Source organism: Equus quagga, chromosome 6 (genome assembly GCF_021613505.1).
Source record: "Equus quagga isolate Etosha38 chromosome 6, UCLA_HA_Equagga_1.0, whole genome shotgun sequence".
NCBI classification, from domain to species: Eukaryota; Metazoa; Chordata; class Mammalia; order Perissodactyla; family Equidae; genus Equus; species Equus quagga.
The window spans coordinates 18,148,741-18,169,471 of NC_060272.1; the positions used below are offsets into that span (position 1 = coordinate 18,148,741).

General features: G+C 38.6%; 1 protein-coding gene across 1 annotated transcript in view; it reads right to left on the minus strand.

Moving 5' to 3' along the window:
• The window catches only part of GPC6 (glypican 6), a 1,014,472-nt gene that overhangs the window by 70,331 nt on the left and 923,410 nt on the right, over positions 1-20,731 (minus strand). The window contains exon 6 of the mRNA XM_046664883.1: positions 17,015-17,158. Coding sequence (XP_046520839.1) covers positions 17,015-17,158 — 144 coding nt within the window. The remainder of the gene's footprint in view (positions 1-17,014; positions 17,159-20,731) is intronic.

Here is a 20,731-nt window from a genome sequence, read left to right on the forward strand (position 1 = left end):
GTGAATCTGCACTTTGGCTCGGTGCAGGCTTGCTCAGTCCTTGTGGAACCTTCTTGTGGAGGATGGTCCAGATTCATGGTGAGGAAGGAAGCCAAGACCAGCACTTTTAAGCATCAGGCTTCAGGTTTCATTTGCATCTTGCTCTACTTACCTGAACAGACAGTCTTGTTTCTAGAGTTGGAGTGAGCCAGCCCAAAGCCGATATGGCTTTGGCCTTTCTGGATAGATCAGTCCTGTTTGCATCACAATGACTCAAAAGGGCTGTGAAATTGCTGACCACAATTAAAGATAATGCAACGATTTGGACACAGAAGACAAAAATATGTAATAAGGATTTTTTAACCAAAAGTCAGTCATCCCAGAGGGACTTTATACAAGTCCTACAAGCATTTTAAATAACATGCTGAAAGCCTCTTACATTTGAAATCAATAGAACCCTAGCTTTTACTACCAATCATCAGTTCACCCAAAAATAATTTACCTGCTAATACAATTATTGTATAGGAGGAGCTTATAAAATGAGGACCTTGAATCCCAAATTCTCATGATCAAATTCCCTTTGAGAATATATTGGCAAGGTAATGAAAAGTAAACTTAGGAGGACAATTGATTCAAAGTTCTGGAAACATCATAATGGTCACTCCCTAGACCCCATTGCCCACGGCCCTCTGCCCTAGCCTTTCACCAAGATCCTTTCTTCACTGCCCTTTTGTGAGCAACGCTCTTCTCCAGGCTTCATCACGGGGTTCTGTGAAGTTGATCTGAGCACCCCACACACCCCTAAGTGTCCAGGAGGAAAATTCCTTCCTTCCTGTCCCTCCCTTCTTTTATTTTCGAAACAGAGGATGTTATGAAAGTACTGTGGGAAACAAACAAGAGACAAAATAGCAGTAAACCTACCAAAAGGCCTGTTTACCTTTCCTTTGACCTTTGATGGCAGTAGAAACATCACAGACGCCAAAAGGATTGTAGCATTAGGCCCCTGGGAAACAGAAAGCCAGCACTGGAAGTCTCTTCAAGGGAAACACGAAATAGCTAGATCCAGTTGTTTCAAGGTTTATCAACGAGGCCCAGGATGTGAAGACCCTTTGTCTGTTCTAAAGCAATCCACAAATGTGAAGCGCTCTTCTCATTTGCTAAAAGAAGATAGGCTGTTAAGCAGATCCTACTTCAGTCTGGAACCATGCTATATTTTATAAGACAGGCAAGTGGGACAATTTGGTGGATGTAAATTCAGGACAGAAATAAGAAACCTGGGCAAATCATAATAACTCTGTGCCCCTGTTTCTCCTTTGATTTTTAAAAGGACAGAGGTCAAGATGGGAGAAGATAAAAATAGCTGCAAGATCCTCCTACTTCTTGGCATTCCCCACAGTCAAATCTCCTCTCCAAACACTGATCATTTTACAGTTAAATTACTGTCAGTGACTCGTCCCTGTGTTCACCTTCAAGTGAGGGTTTTTTTTAAAAAAAGGCTATTTCAGATACTGTTCACCTTCACATCAAGTCAGCCACCTAATTTGGGTTTTTCACGTCCTCTGCCAGTATTTCTACCTTGCCTGGCTTGAATGTTTTTTAAAAAGCCTTTCAGTGGCGGTCCTCAGCGGTGACGTGAGGCCACAAGATGTGCACAGCTCTCAGCAATGAGTCATTGGAGACGAGGTGAGTCCCTCGCCTCTCTGTACTGCATCATTCCTCTAGGTTATTTCCATCCACCATTTAGCTGCATGCTTCCCAAATACTTTTATAGAACTCGAACCTCTTATCAGCTTCCCAAAGGTTCACCGTGGGACTTTTCATTGTAATCTTGCTGTGTGGCTGTATCTTAGAGAGAAGCTCCAGAATCACTTTATTTGACAACACAGAAGCCAGCTTTAGCTCGCACTTTTCTTCTCGTCCTCAGCAAGTAGTCCTAAAGGCACCAAGGAAAGCTTTCACAGCCTTAAGCTCTCCTTAAATGCCGAAGCATGAAGCCAAAGCAGCCATTTCTGTGAAGACCAAGGGCTGGGGCAAAGGAATTTACCTACAGCCTTTGTGCTAGAGCCCCAATCTCAATGAATAATGAAAATCTTTGAAGTTAGGGGTTGTTCTAGTTTATGATTAATAATAACAATAGGCATGCTTAACCTATAGTTATCACTATTATTACCAGTCATGTTAATAACAACTAAACGTAACGCAGACAATGGCGAAGCTTGGAGCTTTACGCACATTAGCCATCATCATCACTTCAACAGGATGCCACAAGTACTATTTTTTTTTCCATTTGACAGATCAGAAAATGTGACAACAAGGTTAAGTGATTTGCTCACAATCTCACAGTCAAAAGTGTGAACTCTGCTTGTGTCTCTCAGAAGCCTTGGCTCTGGCATCCATACTATACCGTGTGGAAATAAAAAGGGGCCATGCCTCCCGTGGGATGGGACGCACTCCTCACAGGGCTTGGGAGGGACAGGTCTATTAAGCTATTAACACCTCTAAACCGTGTGGGGTTGGCTTCTTGCTCAGTCCTGGAGTCCTCGTTTGCACCACACGGATGCAGGTCTTCTGAGGCCAAACACTCCTTACTTCCTCTAGCTGTGCTTGCCCCTCTGTCTGTCTGAGGCAGTGAATGAATGAATGAGACACAGTTGTGTGCCACGCAAGCCTGTCTAGCAGACACGTATTAAGCGCTTTACCTATATCAACGGCAGCCCCTGAGGTCTAGAATTTTGGCCTGAGCAGACTTCCTAGTGTTCTGTGAAAGAAACTGCCAACTGCAGAGCTAAAAGCCCTGTGGTTCTGCATCCGCGGCCGAACTGCCACCTGGGACCAGCACAGCGGCTGGTCTAAACCGAGCGCCTGGGGTGTCTGCAAACTTGGCAAAGGTATCTCCCTCTAAAAAGTGCTTTGTTCTTTTAAGAAAAATGACATTAAAACCTTATTTTTAGTTTCTTGTTTTCTAATTAAAATTAAAATTTTATTTTGTATTTCAAATTTTATTTATTTAAATTTTATTACTGTTATTATTGCTGTTATTAGTGCAATGCTGTAAAACGTGTATTTTAATTGGTTTGAAACATAGTCATCACCATACTTTGTAGCATAATGTTGCATAGAACAAGTGATTAAGTGGCTCCGAGCAGTTGTACAAGGCCCACTGCCCTTGAATTCCACAATGACTCCCCAGATGATCCGGGGAGCTCTCCGGCTCATTTCACTATGCTCTTTGCCCTATCGGCCTGGGTCAGTGAGTATATAGAAGAGGATCTTTTCAGGTGCCAACAAGGATACAAGGTGAAGTGTGTACCTGTGTTTGCCTTTCTGAAGGTCAGTGGCTCTGGTTACATGTGATATCTTTTGAATAAAATCAGTCATGAAAGAAACCCAACAGCAAGAGTTCTGAGAGGTTTGCAGCCCCATGAGCCCAGGTCTTGGAGTGAAACTTGTTCCTATGCTGGGCAGGTCAGCAGCACAGCTTGGGAACTGCTGAGATGGGGCTGTCGACCTTGTACACTGGAAGTTCAGGGATGTACCTGGAACAGCACCAACCTTTGAAGATGGGGTAAGGGCTTGCAGCTATCATAAGGCCCAACAAAGTAGGACCTCCTGGAATATTTATTAGAAACAGAGATCTTGAATAAATGACTCTTCCAAAGCTCTGATCCAAAATGGTATGATGCTTTACCAGCTCAAAGGATCTTAACACATAGCTGGTGGAGGAAGTTACCCTGTGTGTACCTGTATGTGTAAGTTTCTATACATTTTCAGGGAAGTATAGAAAACTAGATCCTTTGACTGACCCTCGAACTAAAATCAACTAACATTGCTACATAAAATATAGAAAACATATTCTAAATGAATTGATGATTTGGCAAGACAATAAGAAATCCTCAAAGACCAAAATCTAAGTGAAAATAGGAACCCAGAAAAGAAAACAAGAGTATTGAGGTTGGCTTTTGCCCGAAGGACATTTCCCAGACCCAGATGACCTGAAGCTTTGGTTTTAATAGATTAGCAGGGTGGGGCAAGGGACAGAAGATTAAAATATCGGGCTTCCCTAAAGCCACCAGCCTGTATCACAGAAAAGCAGAATTCCAAGGGTTTAAGTCCTTAGTACAGGATGAAATAGAAATACCCTTCCCCATGGGCCCTGAGGACTTTCTAGTGATTAAGTTTCAGGGAATATAAATTCATGAGACATAAACAAACAAATAAGACATGATATATATAAGGAAACACAGCACCATGTGCAAGACCCAGCAGAAATACCAGATGAGACCAGCAAATATTTCCGATATTAGAAGTATCAGACACAAAGCATAAAATAAATATGTTCAAAGATAGAAAAAGGAAGGATTTAGAAAGGTTAATAAAGAGGAAGATACTATTGCATGCAGCACTAAGCATATTTTTTAAAAGAAATAAATAAATATTAGAAGGGAAAAATGTAATCATTGAAGTTAAAATCTCAGTGGATGGATTTAATGGGAAATTACATACAACAAAAGAGAGAGGTAACAAAGTGAAGAGTGGAGCAAAACACTGTTCTGAATGTAGAAAGAGACAAAGAAATTTGAGGAGATATGCATGAGGATAAAGTGAGAAAATCTGACATGTCTAATAAGTTATGGAATAAGAGTAGAGAAATAAAGAGGAAACTAGGTTGAAGCAATACTTAAAGAGACAATGGCCTAGAATTTTCCAGAATAATGAAAGAGACCAATCATGAGATTCAGGAAGCCCAACAAATCCTAAGCAAAATAAACAAAAAAAGAAATCTACACTTAGGCACATTGTAATAAAATTACAGAACAACAAAGACCTTAAAAGCAGCTTGAAAGAAAACATAGGCTACATACAAAGGAAGGAGTGAGAGTAGACTTCTCAATAGTAATGGAGAAACCAGGAGACAGAAATATAAACAGCAGTGTACTCAGAGAATATAACTGTTGACCTTGAATTACGTATTGAGCACAAATGTCTTCCAAGAATGAGGGCAAACAAAGACATTTTCAAGTAAACCCTCGGTAAAGCACATCCTCTAGTATGTATTCCAGACCAAGGAAAATGATTCGTGATGGATGATTTGAAGCAAGGAGGAATGATAACCAAAGAAAGCAGTAAAATGTGGTTAATTCTATATAAAAAGTTCCAGTATAAAATAGTAACAATAATCTAAAGTCTTGGCAGATTGTAAAGAATTACATGATAGAACTAAATTATCCAATAATAATAGCATGTAATTTGGGAGGAGAATTATAGAGCTGAGGTGTTCTAAGTTCTATGCATTGTTCCAGAGAAGGGTAAAGATATTGATTCATTGATTAAATTCAGACTTCATTAAGTTAGGACACATGCTAAAACTTTCAAGAGTAACCATTAAAAGAATAAAAAATAAAGTATTTAGATTCCAAATGCTAAAAGAAAAAAAGTGAAATGAGAAAAAAATCCTTAATCAATCCATAAGAAAGAAGAAAACATAAGACTGAAAAGGTGAGAAAAATAGAAATCACAAAATGAGAAGGAAGAAATAAACACAACTATATCACTATTTCTAGTACATTTAAATGAACTAAATGTTCCACTTAATGTTCCATTAAAATAAAAGATTGCTAGACTAGATTTAAACATAAATCCAGCTATGTGATGTTTACAGGAGACACAGCTAAAACTCAAGGCTTCAGAAAGGTTGAAAGTGAAGAAAGATATTTCAGTCAAATATTAACCAAAAAAAAAAAAAATCTAGTGCGATATCAGAAATAAATAGACTTCAAGGCAAAAAACTACTACACTAGAGAAAGGGATCATTATATCATTATATAATGATGAAAGGGTCAATTCACATGGAAGATGAATTTGTAACCATATATATAGACTCAAAATACATAAAACAAAAATAGAGCCAAAAGGAGAAACAGCTCAGTCTTCCTGCATAGTGAAATACCTCTCAGTAGTTAGAGCGAGCCGACCAAAAAAATAAATAAATAAAAAATTCAGTAAAAATGTATAAGATTGGAAAATTGTTCTGGAAAGGGTCATCTTATCCTAGCTTCTCCCCTCTACCCTTCTGGGAAGCATAGAGCAGTGGCACGTCTCAGTGGAAGGGTCAAGGTTAGGGCGGAACACGACCTAAGGGGATAAAGAAGAACTGGAAATTGGTGGTCACATTTTGTTCATAACTGGGTGTCTCTGAATGGTATAAGTAGTGATGAATCACAGACATTTACACAAAAGTATCATTTTTTGGCTACAATTTAATACACAGCTGAAACAACCTCCAGGTTGTTCACTTATTGTTACTAGGCATAGGAGGGTAGCGTGATTAAAAGAAAACAGAAACACACATGCACACACACAAAGGACCCTTCCTTATCACACTGTGATCCAAGTTATCCAATGGCAGCTTCTTCAAAAAATATTCCTAAAGATTCATCTCATTACTCACCCTCCAAAATTATGAAGAAAGCAACTTTTTAAAAATGAAAATGCTGTAGGGAGGTTTTTATTTTGTCAAGAAACCTCAATAAAAGAGAGGATGGAGATTCCATCACTTAAGCCCTCACCATTAAAATCCTAATGAAATATTTCTTATTCCTTGAAAACTGTTGTATAGAGAAGATCTGATTTTCCTGAGTAACTGGAAACATTTTGGTGAGGACATGAGCGGCACTAAAGATCTCTGGGTTTTTGGATTTTACGTGAGGAGATCAATTAAGGCCGTTGGCTGACTTTAGGTTTTCTTCTCAGAGCTGATCCGGCTGCTTCGTGTTTACCCCCTTTTTCTAGCACTCAAGGAGCTGCAAAGAGCAGGCAAAGGAAAGGCTCAGGTTTTTCAAGTGCGCATATGAGTGCTCTTCACTGAAATGAGTGCAGGCTGCTTTGGGGAATTTTCTTTGGTCAAAATCCCTTAGAATAAAACTTACAAAGTCATTGTCTTCCTGCCTCATTACACATAAATAATGTGTGAATTTATATTGTAATTTTTCTTCCAGCTGAATCAGAGCTCTACGATTTTGCATACCATTCTCGCAGAAGCGGATGGCATACGCATTCCCGAGATTATCCTCGCAATCGATAAGTTCGCTGTGCCTGTCAGCCTGTGCAGTTTCCTTGATTAACCTGTGAAAAGTGTTCTCCTTCATGAATGCTGTTCAGAAATAAACAGGTATTGTAAAAGGAGACAAGGGCAGGTTCCAGAACTTGAATTCTTGGTGATCTTAAATGATGATGTATGAAAGAAAGAGAGGGGGAGCACAATTTGATTTGCTCCAACCAGGTTGACCCAGAAAGGAGAAGAGCAGAAAAATTGCTTTCCCTAAGCAAACATGGCATCGAGTCAGACAACAGCAGCACTCACAATATGCGATAGCAAAGCCTCATTTAAAATATATATAGTCCGAACCTGAAAGTCATTTAAATGCCAGTAATAAAAAAGGCTTTGCTCATTCTGTTTTTCTATTGCCATTTTTCTCCTACTCATTGGCAACAGCTTCTCCATTCTCCTTTGAGATACTGTCTTAACATTTGGGTGGGATTCCTTTGCTCTGGTTGAATTATGACTGAATTCAAAATTCACATAGATGAAATAGCCATCTGATGCTAAAAATCAACCTGATTTGGAAAAAGATACAGTTTTCTAGGACAATGTGGACACTCTCTTAGTAACAAGGACTTAGAATTCTCCTAGAGTTCTAAAAATTTTTAGATGCAAGCTTTACCAGTACATAATCTGATTGAAATTATAGCTAGTTTTGTCTGTCATCCCCCAAAGTGTCATGAGAGCTCTTTGATTATGTTCTAGCCACCTTTCTTGGTTCACATTAGTGCACAGTAAGTATTTGTTGAATGAACAATGGATTTTTCTCTTCTTTTTCGTGTGAGGTTTGTCTTAGAGTTGGAGAATGATTTTTATCACATTAAAAATCTTGCCTCGGCTATATGTGTTTGTGCTTGACAATATTGCTGTTCACTGACATGTTCATTTTCACTCTGTGTGAACACAGAGGGACACATGTCCCTGCCTTTTGACAGTAGGTTTGGTCATGACCTGCTTCAGCCAATGAAAGGTGAACAGTGTGCTGTGCTCCTTCCAGGTGGAGATTTCAATGCCACCTTTGCCACATTCTCTCTTCCCCCCACCACTGTAAGAGGTGAAGCTCCAGATAATGGCTGCTCTCTTACCTTGAGTCCTGGAGCGAGAGTGATGATCACGTGTAGCTGACCCATAGCCAACCCACAATGGACACTTGGCATGAACAAAAAATAAACTTGTGTTTTTGTGAGCCATTTTGGAGGTAGTTTCTAGGTGCTACATTGCTTAGCTTGGCTCATCCAAATCAATAGAGTATTGGAAAAGCTTCTAAAGATATTACACAAACCCAAGTTCCAAAAAATTGTTTGTTAGCCAGCAATATAGTGGTGCTGTTGCAGCTGCTGGTTTGTTCATTTACTGTCAATCTGACTTTTTTTTTTTAATAGCTTGGCCAGTCTTTTAGGTGTAAGAAAATACCCACGAAGTCAGAGCCTTTGACAATAATGACCATGAATGAGCCTAAGTAATAAAATCATTGTGTATTGCAGATATCTTTCAACCTTTAACATTTAAGAAAGGAAGTCAATTTTCATTCAAACAGGTTTCTTTTCATCTGGTTTTCTCTACAATGTTTATGCCTGAGGTTTATTGTTAGTGCTAAAGAGTGTCCAAGTATGTTATGGGAATAGCCAAATTCCCAGTGCTTTAAAAATTTATTCCATAGGCTCCAAAGTCAAGCTGATTGATTATACAGCAAATCCATCAAAAGTGATATTTATGAAATATCCCATTTCTTCAGCACTCTCTCTCATAAGCGTGAACATCACATTTGGGAGTTGTGGTCTCAGACAGCTATGAGAAAGAATTACTGCAGATTTTCCATGACAAGAAAAAGGTTCTTTAAGCTGTTCAGTCATTCAATAAAAGATCTGTGTCAACTGATGCCTCTCATGAACACATATTTTAAAAGGTATGGTTTGAGCAGTTCAGTGTGGCTTGTCTATTCAGGCTTTTATAATCAATTCACCAAAGCACCTATTACAGAGCTGAGAAAAAGACAGACACTGTGAAGGAGCGTGCAGACGGATGTTTTCACCTGACTAATTCAGAAATGACAACAAAGTTTCTGATTAATTTGTCCAAGATATGGGCAAAAAGTCCTGGCTTAAGAAGGGAGAATGAACTATTAGATATGGCCTATAGCAAAGATGCTACAAATGTTTAATGTTTTCAATTCACATATCTGGTCAATGATGATTCATTTGTTAATATAGGCTCCACATATTCTTTATTGGAATTCCTACTTCCTGTATGCTAACATTCTATGACGCTCTCTACTGGATATTATTCCCTGCAGGAGACCCAGTGAGTCTAACCTATTTGATAAGCAATGTTTTTTGGAAACAGTAACTCTTGCCTTTCTGATGACACTAGGACTAACACACTATGATATAGATAGTACGTGGTAGTTAGTTTTGCTAAGTGCCATGCAACAGAGAAGAACTCAGAAAATACATTTATTGATAGACTGATACCTATAGAATGCACCCATTGAGTTTAGCCAAAGTCTAATCTTGAAAGAAGTTTTCAAGTTTAAAGGAGAAAATAAGTTGGGGCCGGCCCAGTGGCGCAGCGGTTAAGTTCGCACGTTCCGCTTCTCGGCAGCCCGGGGTTCGCTGGTTCGGATCCCGGGTGCGGACATGGCACTGCTTGGCAGCCATGCTGTGGTAGGCGTCCCAAGTATAAACTAGAGGAAGATGGGCACGGATGTTAGCTCAGAGCCAGGCTTCCTCAGCAAAAAGAGGAGGACTGGCAGTAGTTAGCTGAGGGCTAATCTTCCTCCAAAACAAAACAAAACAAAAAAATAAAGGAGAAAATAAGCATATCCACATATCATAAAACAGATATAAAATCCCTATAGCCATATGTGGGGTCAGAACATGTAACATTTAATTTTTACGACATAGTCAGAGGTCAGCGAAGCTCTTGCTTTAATGTTCCTGAGGACAAAAGAGAGTTTAACACTGAGTTGAAAATGGTTTTGTTGGTAAAATGACTCCCGAGATGATTTCAGACCACTTATACCTAATAGAAGCTGTGTAAAAGTTTCCCCTCTGAAATGTGTGGCATGACTTTATTTCATTGTTGGAATCCATAGGATTCTCTGAACGTGTCTTACAACAATGGTGTGGAATGGGCTTTTAGCACCTCCCAGGGAGTTCTGCAGCCAGCGGGGCGATTCCTCTTCTTTCTCCCCGTGGATAAAACCCAATACAATTAAACACAGCCCTGCCTGGGCTGAAAGAGAGGTCTAGGTTCCTCCTATTCTCACTATTCTTCCATATGCCTGAAAGAATAGCTTCCCAAAGATTTAAAAATAGTCCACTGTCCATTGGGTGGGAGCTGAAAATTCCACCTAAGGAGCAGATATCCCACCAGGTTTCCAGCAGTGCGTGCCATTGAATTAGATTTGCGCATCCTTCAAGCTCATGGAATAAGAATGTCCTGGAGATAAGCCATCTTTTATATGTGTGGCTTACGACATTCCCCACTTGGGTCTCATCAACCACAAGCCGCCTAAATGGAGAGCAGCCTGTGTCAGGCGGCTCTCCTGGCGACCACATGCTGCTGATGTTGCCCAGAGCAGGGCAGCAACGGAGACCAAATAAGTTGGGTGGTTTGGTTTTAATGTTTTGTATTTTCTCCCTGCTTTGAAAGCTTGCCATATTTTGCTGCTGTTATCACCCAGGGTTCACTGAAAATGAAACCGGGTTGTTTCAGTGGGGTTTTGCAGCAAATAGATAAAGGAGGTTCAGGCAAGACTGGGCAGTTCACAATCTGAAGTGGATTGAGCAGTAGCCGTTTGTTTGCTGGGGTGAATGGAACATAATTTATTCAGCTGCAGTGGAGGCTGAAAGCCAATCTGGCCTTGACCCATTTATCTTTAGAAAACTAATTAAAGTGGAGAATCTGGTTGACTGTTGTTATTGAAATTTTACTTTTGCCTGTTCTGGGCCAAGCAAAGACTGAGGGGGTGTGTGTCTGTGTCTGTGTCGAGGTGGAAGGTGGGAAATATCAGTTTCACCTAAAGACAGTGGCTAAGGCTCTAGATAATAAAGCAGTTTCTTAAACACAGCCTGACATCCTTTTGAAATGCAAAATAGCGGATTTAGCCGGATGCAGAATCCTTTGAGGTGACAATGAAATGCCATGGCAATTTAAAACCAACAACAGACAGTTTCTCAAATCCTCATAACCAAGACTTCCTAAATCACACCAAAATGGGCCCAAAGAGGCATGGAAGAACATTTTTATGACCAGCATTGTACTCTGAAACTGGTATTAATCACCAGGCAGGAAATGATGCCAGACTGTGAGTTGCTTTGTCCATTTTGTTTTAGAACAATAAAATAAAGTGCATATCTTGATGATATTTTATAAGAACTTAAATCTATATGTAAAAAATATTAATATATTTGTCACCAATGGATTTCAGAAGTTGCATTGTATTTTTGGAAAAAATCATATCCAATAATAGACATCTGATCTTTTTTGGCCTAGTTAGAGAAGATTGTTAACAGGCAAGGAGGGAAGTCCACAGACCTAGTGGAGCGGGGGGATGATATTATGATTTATATTCCTTCCAATATATTCAAGGAAGTCACTCATCCTGGAGGAAACTACAAGGGTCATGATAACAGTATGATAAGGAGATTGGACTGGCCCAACTGCTGGAAAAGTTGGAGATATCAAGAGAATGAGTAGGGGAGGGCAGGCACATACTCTCTGCTCTAGTTTTATCAAACGGACCAAACTAATAGGACCCTGACTTGTTGACCCATGATGTTTTCTTCTCTCATTTCCTATTTAGCATCAGGAGACCTTAAGCTATCTGTATTCCCTTCCAGATTATTCTTGTTTCAGATTTACCTCTTAACTTTCTTCCCTTATCCAAACTGCCCTGGGCTCAGAGAGCTGGAAGGACGAATGGTGATACCAATGGGGGGCAATTTCCTTTTAAAAAAATGAATTTCAAAGGAGGAATTTTAGGCATAGTGTTGACACTGCTTGAATTTAAGGCCAGGCAGACATGTTAGCACCATGATGTCATAGGTGTGCTGTATGAATAAATATGTGCCCATCAGGTGACAGTCATCTGTCCTGGATCAACAATGCTGGGAGGGTTTAGGTCTTTATTAAATGTATTACCAGCATAGAATGGCATTATGAAAACCAGATTAGATAACTTAAATATCTCATTATAAAGTCAAATAAGAGAACCTGGGCATTCTTGTCCTCGGCCCCAGTACAAACCACTTTGTAACAAAAAACATCCATTGCTCCCTCCCTAAACGCTCTAAAAGACATCAGTAAATTCAAGTAGAAAAAAAAAAGAGAGTAAATAACCTATACCACAAACTATTTCTTGACCCCCTAAATTCTGTATGCCCCAGCTAATGGAAAAATTAGCTCCTTATGCATGAAAGCTGATGTTGGTTTGTTATTATTAGCTAGGTAATTATTTGCTCAGCACAAGAAGAAAAAAGCCAATATATTCTATGGAGAAAGAGCTAGTTTTTCAGGCAGACTAAACATAGCCTGAATATTGGGATAGAATTTAAATCAGCCACCAAATGAACTAGTGTTACACCAAGCTTACATTGAAAATCTTGCCATTGGAAAAGAATACCAAAATGTTTGTTAACCATAAACACCAAGCAGAGAGGAAGTTATTAAACCCCTTGGTCATGCGCAGTGTTCAATTCGCTCTCTAGACAATTTGGAAAGGGGAAGTGGAGGTGGAATTTCTGAGTAACTCTCCAGAATGATCGTACAAAGACAAATGGGGATGAAAGAAAGAATAAGACCAAAGCTTACACTATGTTGCATTGTCCTCCACACAATCCTCTGGGAAGCAAGAGGAAAACAAATTTAAAGGAAAAAGAAAGAGAGATTATTCTATACATAACAGCACAGCACAGGTATAATGTTCAGCTTTATAGGCTGGCATTCCACCCACCCCCGCTCCAAACTCCCTCAGAAAGACCAGTGGACCACATGAGAAGTCTGCACACAGTAAAATGTTGAATACTTACTGGAGATTCATTGGTCTAACTCATCACCAACTTGATGAATTAACTTCCAAGTCTGGACTTTTTTTAAGAATTTACTTTTATAAAATATACTCCTCTAAGACCCACAATTTAAAGTACACTTTTGCTCTTCTAAATGAGCTGGAGTAAATACAGACCCTTCCTGCCCAAATGTGTCCAGGAGCTGTATGGCATGTTGTGTTCTAATTTCCTGAGCTGTACAATGAATTGCCTTCACAGAAGATAATCTGAAATACCTCTGTGTGCTCAGGCCTTAAAAACCGAGCTATTGTATGTTGATTTATTTTAACCCTCTGTTCTTCCAGTGAAGTTCTAGAAGAATTTTCTTTAAAAAGTCAGTTTTACATGAGATATTTAAGAAAATTCATGGAGTATACATTTAAGAAAAAAGGAAGAGATCAATCTCTTGCAAATAATCACCTCTGGCCTATTTAATTAACACTCAGTAACAGTTGGCTGGGACAGAGGGCTGCTGGGGTGAGTATTGGTAACAGGAAAGAGACATATAATGGTGGGAAGAGTGTGTTAACCAAATTAGTTGATGGTGTTTGTATCTTCAACAAATCACCCTGCTGCTGGCAGTAAGGACTGCGATATTCTTTTATGAGCCAGCTTTCCATCAGCAGCTGAATTTATACAAATGTATTCATTCATTACTGGGTAATAAAAATAACTTTAGGGTAGCATGTCTGAAAGTTACTGATTATCTAAACTGCTTTTTATGCCCATGTAACTTTAGAGAAACCAATGGAAATGTTCCCTAGTGATATAAAATAATTTATAAGTTCCTTCTAAATATAACAGAGGTTAAATGATGGAATTGATATATTTTTAAGAGAGAGTTTTGTTTTGTTTTCAATTATTTTATATGACTTTTAGCAGCACTTTACCCCGCTTGGGGTTAGGAGCTTTATCTCTAAAACAAACCCCGTTAACTACCAGTTCACATAAAAAATAGCTTTACCATAACTGATATAAGAACATTTACCAACAGATCCCAAAGTTAATAGCACAGGTACTGATTTCAAACGATGGTAAGAAGCAACTCTCTAAGAGCTTTATCGTTATTTTCCCATGGTAAAGGTGGGGTGATTGGGATATTTTTTTGATGCTGTCCTTTGAAGCATTTTTCTCTGCTGAAAAGCTTAGAAAGATTAAGGGAAGTCTTTTGGGACAAATGCTTTTCTGGGACAAATGCTTCTTATAAATCTTTTGAGGGGAAAATTAAAACAGGAGTAGGTAACATGAGACTTATTTATAAACAGTCAAAATAGGCTCTAATGTATGACAGACCCATCAGAGTTCACCAGTGCATGCATCTTGAAGATGATTTGCCTGACTGTTGCACAGCACAGTCTGGCCAACGTAACTGCTCTACCTTTCCACTATTCAGAACTATGCTGAACCGTCAAAGAGAAGACTGCCTTAGGGGAGCAACAGCCACAAACAGAGATTCTGATGTTAGCTTCTGGCCTAGCTTGTGTCCTCAAGAATAACCTTGTATGGATCCTTTTGATGTGGAAACAGACCCTTGCTCTTAGGAGCTGGGAAAGTAGCTCCAGGTAGATTTATGGCAGACTGTGAATTACAAATTACTAATTCTTACAATTTGGGAAAGAATCACAATTTAATTCAAAAGAAAATTAGTAAAACCGCTATTCTCCCTTACAGAGACTGAAGCCACAACTATGAGGATGTAAGTATTACAAATAGTCAGAGAACATTTTAGAATAAAATCGGCTTATTGATTTAAATTCCTATGCACTGAATCTGACCCTTATCCACTGCCTCTGGTCCTTGGTTTTACTCATGATCATGTGATTAACTATGACTAATTCTTTCCAGAAAAAATTGATTAAATATTTTTTTGGGGGAGGTGCATAAAATAGAAGATCCTAAATCAGTTTGCTATTTGCCAAGACTCTTCAAGATCTTTATATTTGGGGCATTTTGAAGATCCTCAGTGAAATTTCCTTATAAAAGTTTCAAATTCCAATTTTCATATTTATCAGATTTTAAACGTGAAATTCTCAAAGTGTTGATGCTCTATTTAGGTTGTGCTACATTGTGTAAATACTACTGTCTTGAAAAACATATTTTGCTTATGCGACTTCTCCTGTTTGAGTCTGTGTGTGTATCTCTCCTGGGGAGAAAACTGTGCTTCTGTTCCAAAGGGAAAAAAATTAATTAGTAGTCATAGTATCATTATATTGCTCAAATTCAGTGCAATTTTAACTAAGTGCATATTGCACCCCACTTGTTTTTATATTTAATTTTATTGTGGTAAGAACACTTAACATAAGATCTACCCTCAACAGTTTTTTAAGTGTATAATACAGTGTTGTTATCTATAGTCACAATATTGCACAGCAGATCTCCAGATCTTATCCATCTTACATTGTGCCCCAGTTCTTAAATGAAAGTTTATGAAAATTCTGAAAAGCCTGAATTGTTCCAATAACAAATTTAGAGCTAACTAAAATGGAAAAAAAAAAATAAAAAGAGAGATCAAACCCATACTCACCATTTGTGCTCTAGTTCAAAAGATTGTGACATACAAAGGAATTTGTAAAGTAAAAACCCAAACAATGGAATCTAATGAAAACCATCATCTCTTTAAAACAACTGGCTAATAGTTTGGCAGAGTCTAATTGGTTGTTTAAAAGAAAAAAGGTGACTAATTTAAAACTTTTCCTGAAACTGTGACTAGAGAATAGATAGAACCAAGTAAAGTAGGTTGAAGCAATTACCCGGATGATTCCTTTTCCAAGACCTACACTGAAGAGGGGGTTTTATTTGCTAATAAACAGCAACAAATTTATAACATAATTTAGCTGTTAACAACTCCACTCATCCCTTTACTTTGACACTTTGTGGATAGGTCTTTATGTTGTAAGTGCATTTGATTTTTATAGAGAGAAATGCTGAAGTCCTCACTTTGAGGCCAAACTCAACCAATTCAACCTTATGAGTTTTACACTGTAGGAGGATATTAACTAAAATGATAAAGTGATTTATAACAATGACTAACAAAAGTATTTTCATAACTAGAAACCCTTGAGGTCTGAGTTTATATGAGACACTCAGATACAGTTCAACTGTTTGATGACCTTAAGGTTTTTATCTGTTAATTTTACATCAAGATAATTGGCAAAGAAACATTAACAGCACTAACAATTATAGGTATATAAATTGTTTATAGTACCATAAATTACATTGAAAATAATCGGGCAGTATTTCTTTGAAATTATGAGCTTCTCATTTTTTATAGCAAAATGTGATTTTGAAATATTAAAAATTGTGTTTACTGTGTTTATGGTTGTATTCTTCCACTAAATTGGTTTGATGATAGATATCATTCAGTCCCCTGACACACATTTAAATGGATCAAAGAATGACTATTTCTAAGGATTCCAATTTTTTAAAGACACAAAAAAGAAAAAAATGGTAGTAACATTGATTTAGGGTCTCTTGGCAAGGTCTTTCAAACAGAAAACTTTACATATAAGTAGAAGTCATAAGAAAAGTACACTATCATAATTGAATAAATAACTGAAGCAGATGACTAAGAATAACGTGCTATTGTAATTATATCTCTGGAAGATATAGTAACTTAATCTTCAAATTAATATTTCAGAAGAAATATGAAGTTGAAAATTTGGCCATTGCATGAGTGGATTAATAGTGGTAAGACTTCTTAAATAATCTAATTCATGAACTAAAAAGAAGATCTCATTACTTTCCAATATTCTCATTAAGACCAGGAACAGATATAAGAATGAGATGACTTTTACAACCAACTTTTTCAGAATCCCATCATGTCTTCTGAAGAATAACCTTGGTAACAGAAAGTACCCACAATGGTCATCAGTCCGAGAGAACTCACCAGCCGGTCCAAGCTTGTGCCTGCAGCAGTAGTTGGTCTTTCCTCAGGATTGTAAGGCCTGAACCGAGTATTAAAATTTTCAGGAGCTGAGCGGGCAGATCTGAGGGCTGGCGCAGGCTTGGGTTGGCCACATCCCTGAAAGACCTGGAGGAACCATTGAAAGGTTAAGAAAGTTATACAATGAGTTTCTTCCTAAGATTATGACACAGAAGTGTGAAGTGAAATGGCTTTCACATTTTTTTCAAGGGATTTTTACCTCTAATAAACTCTAATCTCTAAATTTAAACAAATACAACCACTTATATAACAGAAAGAATTAGGTATGGAGTGACTATATGCCCTAACTCTTATTTTCAACATATACAGTCAATCTTCATTATTCAGGGACTCTGTATTTGTGAATTTGCCTACTTACTAAAATTAATTTATAGCTCCTGTGGGGATCTGGAATTGGCCACCCCAAGATATGTCTCTTTGGCATCAGGATTATTTGAGGCTGATTGCTTTTGATAAACTGGGACAGGGAAGGAGGCTCTGAGGAGTGGAACTTGCCCTTTGTTAGGACACATTTACATTTGTAAGGTAAATCTCTATCTGTAAAGGTGCCTCCCTCTCTGCACCAGGAAGAAGAAAGGAGATGACCTTCTCTCTAAAAACTCTTAATCAATACCAAAGGCAAGGACTTAAAATCTGCATTTTATTGTGCTAGTCTGGTAACCTCCTGTAACTAACTTCCCTCCCCCTCCCAACGCTGGCATTTCTTAAGGATTAAGCATCTTTCCTTAGGCTAGGAACTGATTGCTGCGCTCACCTGTGACTGGCCAGCTCCAGACAATCGACTTGCCTCCTGCTACGCCCACCGAGATAGCAGACCACTACCTGCTGTGTCCATCAAGCCCTGTGCTGACGGGGCAATCTTGTGACTATTGTGGGAGGGACATTTCAATCACATGTGAAACTCCCCATTTGGGGGTATATAACCACTAGGTGTACCCCACTTCTTCGGTGCCCTTTCTTCCTTCAGGAAGAAAGGCCCCAGGCCATGGTTCCTCATAAACTTTGTTTAATTTTCTCTTGCTATTCTGTCTCATGTGAATTTAATTCATTCTCTGGCCAGACGAACCCCCATTTGGGGAGAGGAAATGTCCTCCTCCCCTACACTCCCAAATCAATGCTCATGCACTTTTGCAGACATGAGAAGAGTGGCAACATTTTGAGTTGCCCTATGTGCATTTTTCTAACTGAAGTCCAACAGGGTGATGCTCTGCTTTCTTGTTTCAGCTCTTATGCTAAAAACAAGTGTCCTTTTTGCAGCCCATTTAGTGCCATGTTTTTCACATTTTTGTGTTTTTACTTGGCAATTTCCCTGTTTAAAATGGCCCCCAAGCTCACTGCTGAAGCGCTGTCTCGTGTTCCTAAGTGCAAGAAGGCTGTGATGTGCTGTGTGGAGACAATATGTGTGTTAGATAAACTTTGTTCAGGCGTGAGTTATAGCACCCTTGGCCATGAGGTCAATGTTGATGAATCAACAATATATATTAAATAAGGTGTCTTTAAGGAGAAACACACATAAAACAAGGTTATGTATTGGTTGGTTGATGAAAATGTGACTAGAACCCTGTAGGCGCATAATCTCGTATTTCCTGCAGGAGTAATGGGTCAGTATTTGCTAATTCCATGTTTGCAGTGACTTTATGGAACAAAACTACCATAAATAATGAGAACTGACTGTGTTAAAAATAGGCATTGTAATTGTTACTTCGTAGGATGATTTCAGGATTAAATGAATTGTGTCCCAGACACTTTCATGTACTTGAATTTGACGTTCAATAAACATCCGTTTGGGATTCTTATTATTGTGACAAATATATTTCATGTATAGTATACGAGGCCAAATAACTTGAGTGACTTCCCTTTGAATAATGAAAACCTCTACTGGAAGAATTCTTTGAAAACACTCTCTTGAGTCATGGTATGGAACTAGGACAAGCAAATGTGGATGAAATCCATATAATGACAATTTTCTCTAATTTTGTTGTTGACAACTGTTCATGTCACAATTAGGGTTGCCATGGGAAATCAAACATTTTACTGTAATGATCTTAGGGACCGAGCTGCCAGTCTTTTCCTCAGTGATTTCCCTCAGAGTGGTGCAGGGACACTTCCTTTGCTGTTTTTAGAAGCTTCCTACTCTCTGCTGATTCTCCAGCAATAATCCCTTTACTAGAATTACAGGAAATGTAGTCACATTTTCAGGAAGTTTGATGAAGTTTAACTTTATGTTTCTTCTATTTCTACTACTAGCTACTTTTTTCAGTAAACTTTTTGGGACTATTAATGTCAGCTAACTCTTAACTTGTGTGTGTATGTTTAGAATGCATTCCTGCCAGTTTTGCTTGTGATGCTGTCGTTTAACTCTAAAACAAGCATTTTTCATCAAGCATATTATGGGATTCCACTGAAGTATGCAGAGGGCTCTTGAGTGCCATTCTCAATGACAAATTCAATCTTGAGACATGATTCATTTGGTTTTACCACTACAGCTAAGCTCTCTTTCGTTGTATTCAAAAGTTCTCCTCCAACTCAGCATTTTGCAAGCAGGCGCACTTTGTCTTGGCATTCTTCAGGCTTGGTCTTAACACACTATCGATTATTCTTCTCTCACACAATTTCTGAAGTTGATGGGGTAAGCCAGTGTGATAAAGATAGTGGGCTCTCCTCTCCCAAGTGCCTAAATCACTTCCCAGTGGCAAGGTCATTGCTGATGGAGGGCATTAACATTTCCAAGGCTCCAGGGTTCTGTTGAGTGTGCTCTTTTAGGTTGCTTCAGCTGACTTTTATAAAGTATAAAGCCTAAGGCAAAACAATACTAATGGCCTTGCTGAGATTTCTTGAAGCTGGGCACTGAAAGAGTTAACAGATCTTAATTCACCTTTTGGGAAAATTCTGACTCACTTGTTTAAGTTTAATCAAAGGAACAAGAAATGCCCTGAAAGAATACTAGTGCCTTGGGGGAGATCTTTCATCATAACAGAAAACCTTACCACTTGTTTGATTTGAAAAATTTTTCTTGGAGAGTGTTAATTATAATAACAGAACATAGGTAAGTTAATATAGCTTAGTAGGTTTCTGTTATTTATATCAGGTTTGGATTTTGAAGATGGCTTCGGTGCAGAAATTGCTGGGTGTAAGGTCCAAATGAAGAAAACACTGACGTCTAATTATTATGGAAACAACACCTAAACCCATCTTAAGGTGGAGACCTACACAAAAATCTGCCACAGTATGTCAAGATCTGCATCTTGAAGGTCTTTCAACACAGATTCTACTATACCCTTAGAAAAAGGGAACTGTCATAAAAGAGACCCTTTAGTGTGGAAGTGCCCAGCCTAGGGATCAAGAGCTGTTTTTCAGAATTTTACAACCTGAAGGGAACAGTTGCAAAGGCGAACGGAGCATCAACTCACCTTGTCTTTGCTTGGAAATGATTAAAAACCCTTGTGTGCTTATCATGCAGAGAACATATCTTAAACAACATACATCTGTCATGTAACTTGGATGACTTACAGAGTGAAAATTAATAATTTCAGCTTTAATACATGCAATCTGTTAGCTAGACAAAATATTTTTAAAACACAGGGTTCCTAGGGTGAGTGACAAAAGGGATTCTTGTGCAGGACATTTGGACCATCTCAGACAATTTTCTGAGTTTGCTAT